An 8911-nucleotide genomic window follows, 5' to 3' on the forward strand; every position below is an offset into this window, starting at 1 on the left:
TACCTGATGTGTAATTACAGGAAGCTTTTACCCTTAACCAGTTTTTAATTGCTGGGAGGCTATCATGATCTTAATTAGAATGAGAGCCTAAGGCAGTTTATCTAATGAAATGTCTTGATTTATTTTGATTATTGGTTTATATGAAAATCCAGATAATAGTTCTTGGCACTGATTTTTTCCCTAGCCTTAGTTCCAACAGAAATTAGCTGGCCTACCATGTATTTAGACAGACAACCTGCTAAGACTTCTTCTAAATGCATTTTTCATAGGCTGGTGATTCTTTCCAGGGGGATTTTGTGCTTCTCTTCTGTGGCTGAAACATTGTCCTGAAAAAGAGAACAGCTACCTTTTGTTTTATGTATGACTTAAACCAGTCCTTTTTCCTGAGAACTTGCCTACAATGCTTATGATTTTGCTATGAAGGCAAAGATGGCATTGCCTCCTGTAATAAGTATTTCTGCCAGGCAAATTTTTTAGGTGTTTACATTACCAGTAAACTCTAAATTTTCTGAGACTTTGGGATGATTCAGCAAGCAGTGGAGTGTGTTATAAGTGCTGATTAATGAAGTATCTTCCCCCTTCTTAGAGGAGGAAAGACTTGAAGAGAGCTGTCAGGTCTTCAAGTCTGAGCCCTCAGTGTGGAGAGCTTTTCCTACAAGAGGACCTGTGTAGCTCTCAGCAGTACAACACACTTGTGCTGTGCTACTCACTCAAGTCCTAATATTTCTCCTTTTCCTCCCCATCCATCTTACCAAGTATCAGGATATTTATTTAACACCTGGTTTGTTTTCCTGTTAAAAGCAACCCAGCTGCAAGCTGAGTTCTGCTGATGCACTTAACTGCATGTGTACCAAAGCAGAATTTAGAAGAGACAAGGATGTTGTTGAATAAGTAAATGTGTACAGCAACAACAGTGTAGAACTGTTAGCTGTTGAGGGAGGAGGGGTAAATCCCAAAGTTAGAAGACACAGCTGTAGATATTTTTGCAGATGGGGTGGAAGTGTATATAGGTACACACATAGGCAGCTGCAAAATCCTACATGACAGACCATAGTCCAAGCTATCTGATTGGACTTCAGTTTTTAAATTCTGTGTGTTCACTTCTCTGGCTCATTACACTGTGGGAAATCAAAGGTTTAGACAGCAAATAATCCATTTTTTAACACAAAAGGCAAATTTTCTTGCTTTATCAGAACCTTAGCATTGAATCCTACTGACAGCAAAGCTCCACAGAGGTTCCCTGTATGTTGCTCTTGGGGGGGGCTTGCTGCCATCAGTGGCAGGTCAGGGAGCAGACAGTAGAAGAGGGGACTGTAAGAATGGTGTGTACCTTCAGATACCTCTGAGGAATATAAGGAATATAGGAGCCATTTTCTTTTTCCAGCTTTCTGGAATTAAAGCAAGCTGAAAAGACCTCATGCTACTCAAAACAACTTTTGGGACTTCTCCACAGAAACCCAACTTGAGGCTGCTTTAGTATCTACAAATTATGCAGTGGGTTCCTGCTCTCTCCTCTGGCATTCCCAGTTTTTGTTTTACATAAATATAATGAGAAGAAGTTCCAGTGGTCAAGCCAACCAATGTACTGCATCAATCAAAATGCCAGGATTGCTGATTATACTTTTATCTCTCCATATAAACCTATATATATATATCTACACATTTTTCTGTCAAGTCACCTACTGATAAAACAAAAAATCAAGATTGAAGGTGGATGAATGGAAGTGTGGTACGCACTTAATGTTTATCTCTTTAAGCAGAAGCATCTCTGTGGAGGTGGACAGAGTGAAAGATACAGACTGTGAATCCATCTAACCTCCTAATGTCCTCCTTCTCCTCCCAGGTGTTCATCTCTATTATGTTGGTGGGGAGGTGTATGCTGAATGTCTCAGTGACAGCAGCATTTTTGTGCAAAGTCGGAACTGCAATTACCATCACGGGTTCCATCCCACCACAGTCTGCAAAATCCCCAGTGGCTGCAGTTTGAAGATTTTCAATAATCAAGAGTTTGCTCAGCTTTTGGCTCAGTCTGTGAACCATGGCTTTGAGACAGTGTATGAGCTTACTAAGATGTGCACTCTCCGTATGAGTTTTGTAAAGGTATGTGAAAATTTGCTTAAGATTATTTTGTGAGGCAAATAAAATATTTTTTCTTAATGCAGTGATCTTGAATGATCCAGTGCTTCTCTCCATTGACCAGTTAATAGCTGTTGCATTTTAAGTGTGGAATAATGTTTATTAAGTATAAGATCTTAATGGAGTGAAGTTGTTTTTATGGACAAAAATCTATCTGACACACATACTTGGAAAGCTTGAGGTGACTTGCAGAAGGTGTTTCTTCTTGTAAGTCTTCCTGTAGTGGTTTATGAAGCATTTCCATCATGTCTGTGAACTAGTGTCCTTTCATTGAATTGCCTCTGGTGAATTTTTACTGTTAAAGTTGAATTTTTCTATTTGATTCATGTATAGATAATGTGTAGAATTCTTTGCATAGTTACTCTGGCATTATGGGGCTCATCTTTTTAGTTATATAGAATATGGAACGATACAGTACAAGTAAGTTTTGAAAAAAATCAATTCTTTGATAACTTGGCCTAAAAGTAGAAAAGCCCCCGATTTCTTATGTAGTGCAAGCTTTTTCCCCTTTTTATGGCCCTTGTTACAGTCCACTCCATCTCCTGCTCTGTAGGAGGCCCAGCTGAACTTCATGCTCCTTTTCTGGGTGGTATTTTTGGAGTGTTGAGCTGGGGCTGCAGTGTAAATCATTATAGCAGTTGTGGAGAGCGTAAATAGCATAATCCTCTAAATCTGCCTTTACCAGCAGCTCCCAAATTAGAAGCTGCAGGAATTATTTAGAATAATATACATACCTTTCCACTCTAGGGGGGAGGAAGGGCATACAAGGTCAAGATTTGTGAGGTGGCTGTATCAGAATAGGTATTGATAGGAAAGAGCTGCCCACATCTATGAACATAGTCAAGGGAAGATGGTAACATGCTGAAGTGCTGTGCCTGATAGATACTTTCAGATGTGTTAGGACAGGGGTACCTAAAATGAAATAGGTTGTTGATAGTGCTGCATCCTATGGAGCAGAGGTACCCAAAAGATTGCACAGAGCCTCCTGCCTATTGGATGTTGCACTGCAGAGTGTTTAGAGCTGCTGTCACCTGTGTTGGGAGTAATCCTTTCATTAGGGTTTAATATGGAGCAGAGCAGACTACCTGTGGCTATCGTAGTCTTGTCTCCAAACCTGCTTCAAAAGTGGTTCACTTAAAAAAATACTTTGAATCCTTTTAAAATATCTGCTTATATTTTTGGTAATTACTGTAATGGAATCAGATATGAGCTGAAACAAAACCTGTCTTGTCTTACCATGAGAAGTAGCCTGCTAGGGAATGACCATCTCCTCTTCCTCCAAAGAGGAATGTTTCTGACTACTGCTCCTTGTCCATCCTGTGACTGATGCTTTTGTTCTTGTCAGACAGATGCCTCACCCCTACCTCCATAATATCAGTTTGTGTCCTCATTTTTTAATTTGTTGATCTATTTGGCAGCATTTCACCCCAGTTTGTTCTGGTTTTGGTCGTGGCAGAGAAGGGTTGGTTAACTCCTTCTTCAGAGGGTCAGTGAGGTATAGGGAAATTTTGCACTGTCAGAAGTTATTCCTTTAAGAATTTAAATATGTCCATTCCAAGAGATTAAGAGATCTTGGAAAGACACTTCCTCCAAACTGAATTTTTTCCTACACTTCAGATGTTTTTGTTTAAATGTGGTAATAGTCAGTGCATCAAAGGTGTTGTGCAACCCTGCTGATGATTGTTGAAAGCTAGAGTATTTTGGTAAGAAGAGGATGGAATTATGTTCTCACATATTTGAGTTGATAAAATAAGGTGATTGTTTTGTTTTGTTTCCCCACTTATGATTTTGTTTCCAGGGTTGGGGAGCTGAGTACCATCGCCAAGATGTGACAAGCACTCCATGCTGGATAGAGATACATCTTCATGGTCCTCTTCAGTGGCTGGATAAAGTACTTACTCAGATGGGCTCTCCTCATAATCCTATTTCTTCAGTGTCTTAAAAGGTCCCAAGCTCCTGCATTTTGGAAACAATTGAGCCTTGCATGTACTTGAAGGATGTATTAGTCAGACACACACATTTGTATTATTTTTCCCCGAACTTTGCAACAGCTGAATAAGAGCCATGAAAACACTTGACTTCTGTGACCAACCCTTGGATTCAGAAAAAAAACCCCAAAACAGCAAACCCTTTGACATGTTGGTATAAAGAATTTTAGTTTACATTGTAACACACAATTGCAAAGGTAATTTGCAGGGGTTAGTGCAACGGGGATGACTGTGCTGAAACCACAATCTGTCCGACCGAGTTCCCAAAGGATCTTCCTGTAGCTGGCACTCTGAGATTCCCTTTCTTCCTTGTATTCAGTGCTCGCCCTTTCTTCCTGTGTCCTCTGGGGCTAGGAACTGATGCTGCTGAAATCTGCTTTTTGCAGGCTCTCTGCAGTACATTTTAAAACTATTTGTCTAAGTTGATGGTTCCTGTTCTCTTGAAAAGAAAAAAAAAATATCCCATTAACTGTGTAATAATCTTTGAATCTGTGTCCTGACCATACTGCTGTAAGAATGTTAGGTATGTTTTTTGCTAAATGTATGTATGATGTATTTGAAAGTTTAGAAATTAATTAGATTTAGACTATAAAGGAATTAGGAATATTTGAATGGGGGGAGGTGGGAGCGGGAAGGGAAAATGACAACTGAAATGTAGAATATATTGTAAACATAGCTTGTTAGTTAAAACTGAGGTCTGAGTTTTGCTGTGCATTTCATTTTTATAGTGGCTTCATCTTGTTAATTCTGACTTTTTGCCTCTTTGTTTTCCCCAAAAGCAATTGCACAGCTGGTTAATTCTTTTACCCATGAAGAGGAATGTCACAGCTTAGCAGTTTGGGCGGACCAAAAACCAAAGGACAGAATTATTCTCTATTACCCACTCTCAAAGGGAAGATAAAAGGGTAATAAAGACTAGAGACTTGAAGTTGGAAATTTAAAAAAAAATGTTAACAGATTTACTAGCACAGGGGAAAGGCAATAACATAAGGGATAAAGAACAAAAATACAAATTTGTATACAACCCAGTCTGGATGCTGGCAGGGACAGGTGCCTGTGTGCCCCTTGGGGCAGGGCCAGCTCAGGGGAGGGCTCCAGAATCCACTGGATGTGGGTTCTGAAGAGCAGGTGGTGAGCTGGTAGAGGAGCACAGGGAACAGCAGTGAAGCAAGGAGTGGGCAAAAGAGAGAAGAGGCTGTTGGGCTGCTGACCTTGATAGAGTATGGGCAGGACCTGGGAGGGAATAGACCCTTCTGTGTGCCACCCCTCTCAGAGTCTGAGTGCCCTCCTTCTTTAGGTCCTCATACTCAAACTGTGACGAGGAAAAAATTCCTGCAGTTTGAAGGCTGCAGCTCTGTGTATTTCAAGACAAAATTGTACAGAGTGCTCTCTAACTATTGAGCAGTTTTATACAGTTTATGTAACAGAAGTAGGCTTTTAATTTTGTAAGAGAATCTTGTTTTGCCAAACCTAGTAACTGTTTATTGTTTGGAGAAATTCAAAATCCCTGTGTTGGGTCTATTTCAAACTTTAAAAGAAATATATATTTTTAATTTTTTTTTTTTTACTGCTTGGTTTATTTTCTTCTCTTTGATCTTTTATATTCACGTAAGCTGTACTACTTTAAGTACCTTTATTCCAAAACTAGTGGGTCATCTTTACTGGAAGTTTTGAATAAAACCTGTTGTTACTGCTTACATTTGATTAAAACTTTGTCTTGTCCACTTCTTAGTAGACTCTTAACAAATCAGATAAAGATGTGATATTTGAGGAGAAACAGCTAGAAATGAAGATATGCTGAACTTAAACATTTATGACGAGTACAGGTTAGTAACTCTGGTAAGCTTGGTGCAGGAGGTGAGTACTCTAGGAGAAAGATTTCTTAACAAGACAAAGTTAGAATGGATGCAGTAACTGAAGATGGAGACTCAGCACCTGTGCCTGGCTGTGCAGCCCATGCAGCACTAATGAGAGCATGAGGGAAGGCTGAGCAGCAGACATGAATGTGTGTTCAGTGAGATGTATGCTGTGTATGTTGCTGTGGTGAGTCATAGCCCTTTTTGGAGAATAAATCGATTCCTTTTTTTTTTAAGTTAGTTGCATTGCTTGGTTTAGCATGCATTTCTAAAACTAACCCTTCTTCCCCTGCTGAGAGGGGAAAAAAAAATCCATAATGTTCAAATTTCCCATTTAGGAGAACATGGTCAGTGACTTTTTTTTAAGTTCCAAAGAGATATTTTTTTTTAAATTCAGTTTTACATTTATAAAGAAGCAATCACAGCACAAATGTAAATCTTAAAAATAAAATACAATTTAAAGATCACCAAAAAGAGAAGCAATGCTGTTTAGTGTTCAGTCACTGTCTCTGTTTTTTTTCCATCTTCAGCCCCTGCTATGTTAATTCCCAGTTGTTCCCAACCAATTTCCTTCCTTTTTTGCTGGAATGCAGCACTGAGGTAGTGACTTTTTTTTAAATCAGTGCTGTAGCCATCCATCATGCAAGTCTTAAAGAGTGTTTCTAGTTGGATGTTTTCATGTTTGGATGATCTTGAGCAAGTTTTGGCAAACTTCAAAATAGTGTTGGAGCAAGAAAAGACAGTTCTATGTTGTGACTGCTTTTGCATGTTAATGTCTTGTATGTTTTGGGCTGTAATGCTTCTCTGTTTTTCCTAAACAGGGATTAAAATTAGAAAATATGAGCAGTGTCTCAGAAACTTTTAGTAGTAATACTTGTGCAGAGTCCCAGTTTCTGTAAGTTCCTTCTGGTGTGAACTTTTCTGTGCTGTTGATACTGTTGAAGTACAGTATACATAATACTTTCTTTATTTGTTATCCAGCTTTTTGTTTTTGGTAAGGAGACATTAGCTGTAAGGAAAAAGCCTACCTTTACCTGATGGCACAAAGTATCCCAGCTGCATTTTGTTAAATAAGATGAGTGGATAGAGTGGCCCCTGAGACAAGTAGCCTGAAAAATAGGAGGTAGGACAGAAGTTTCTTCAGAGAATGCAGCTGCTAGCTTGAGGCTCTTGTGAAGGTTTTTGGAGAAGTTTTCTTACTGATTTGCACCATTTTGGACAGTTGGAGACAGAAAGCTGGGAAAAGCACAGGAGAAGGCAGAAGGAAAAGAGTTTCTTGCTGACCTCTCACAAAACAGAGAATTATGAGAGCTGGAAACTTGGAGAGAGCCTGCAGTGTCAACGCTGTACCAAGGTGAGTCCCTGCTGCCTATTTAGTGTTATTTCCCTGGGTCTGATCTTCTGAACAAGAGTTCAACATAGAAGACATTACTTCAAGATGAAAAGCCAGGCAGTCCCAGCAAGGAGAAACTGAACAAGGTATTGGTAACTGTTTTGGATAAAGAATTGAGAAAGAGCAGTGAACAGCAGATGTGGAGACAAATACTTCCATGGAGCCAAATGTTTTGAAATCTGTGCTTTGACTTCTAAGTGTTGGAAATTAAATTTCCTCTGGGTGGAGGTGACTTTTTGACCACCTAAAAGTCTCTGGTGAAACTTAAAAAGACTTGATGAAAGCTAAGAGAGATAGTTAGAGTTACTTGTGTGGTTTTAGGAAGCTAGGGAGAAATAATGTTTTAGCATAACTAGTGTCAGGATTTTGGGCATTTCTAATGCTCACTAACTTGGTATTGCCATCTAGTTTGATAAAGCTGTTCCTTTATTAAATTGCTTTTCTTGCTGCTGTAGCTGAGTCTTCACTGCCTCAAGCTTGCCTCAAAACTGTTTCCTAGCCTCCAAGAATGCAGTACTCCTGACTCTTGTTCTTTGGAAACAGTAATCAATGCAAAGATATGAGAACCATACAGCACTGTCTGTAGCTGGGAGTGCCTGTCTCCTTTATTTTTCTTTTGCTTTGGCACACTTTAAACCTTGGATCAACATGTTGGAAGTTAGCTGCCTTTTGATGGTCTCTGCTAATTGCTGCTGATTTGTTCTCCTCAGCACACTGTAATCTGTTATTCTGCTCTTGAGATTCATGATTCATTACTATGTACTGGCAGTCACCTTTTTCTGGATGCGTGCCTAAATACACAACTCTACCATCATCTTAACCAGCCATGGTGGAGCAATATATTTTTTATATTCATTGTCTCACAATTCATATTCTTCAAATACGTTTGTAGTTCCATGCAGGAGAGATGTGGAAGTGACTCTTACTTTATTCAGTTCCCTTCTGTCCTTGACTTGAGCAGCTCAAAGAGGAAAGACAGCCTTGTCATGGTATCCTTTTGAGGGATTTCCTCTCTTGGTTACCTAAGCTGCCCTCTCTGACTTGTATATTCTTGATGACTTTCCCTGGCTTTTTTTAGGCTCTTTGCAAACAGGTTTTTGTGTGACTCTTTCCTCATACCTGCTCGACAACTGTTTGTTCCGGTCAGACAAAAAACTCTGTAGTTTGCTTGCCAAGGGCAGGTAAAGAATTATGGGTTGCTGTAGGCACTGGAAGCCACCCATAAAGATAGACATGCTTTGCAGGCACCACTTTTTCAAGCCCTGCTTTCTCAAACATTTTGGAAGAGGAAGGTGAAGTGAGACAGGTTCATGCTGATGGATTTCACTTTTTTTCACTTAGGTTTATTGTTTTAAAGGTGTTCAGAGTTACTGTGATTCCCTTTTCTCCTCTCTACAGTACTATGTCACTTGGAATTGTTAGCCAGGGTGCTCAGACTTTGTGTTTAGCAGTTGTGTTCCCCTGACTGCTGCTTTCAGCTTCACAAGCAGGCCCTGCACTTGCTCTCATCACCTCTTTCTCCCAGCAGGCTGCAGAAT

At 39.7% G+C, this 8911-nt stretch overlaps 1 protein-coding gene across 1 annotated transcript in view; it reads left to right on the plus strand.

Annotated features, from left to right (window-relative positions):
- Window positions 1–5821, plus strand: part of SMAD1 (SMAD family member 1) — a 45203-nt gene extending 39382 nt beyond the window's left edge. The window contains exons 6-7 of the mRNA XM_030450652.1: window positions 1844–2100; window positions 3935–5821. Of these exons, the coding sequence (XP_030306512.1) occupies window positions 1844–2100; window positions 3935–4078 (401 nt within the window). The 3' untranslated portion in view covers window positions 4079–5821. The remainder of the gene's footprint in view (window positions 1–1843; window positions 2101–3934) is intronic.
- Window positions 5822–8911: the final 3090 nt, after the last annotated feature.

Source organism: Calypte anna, chromosome 4B (assembly GCF_003957555.1).
Source record: "Calypte anna isolate BGI_N300 chromosome 4B, bCalAnn1_v1.p, whole genome shotgun sequence".
Lineage (NCBI taxonomy): Eukaryota > Metazoa > Chordata > Aves > Apodiformes > Trochilidae > Calypte > Calypte anna.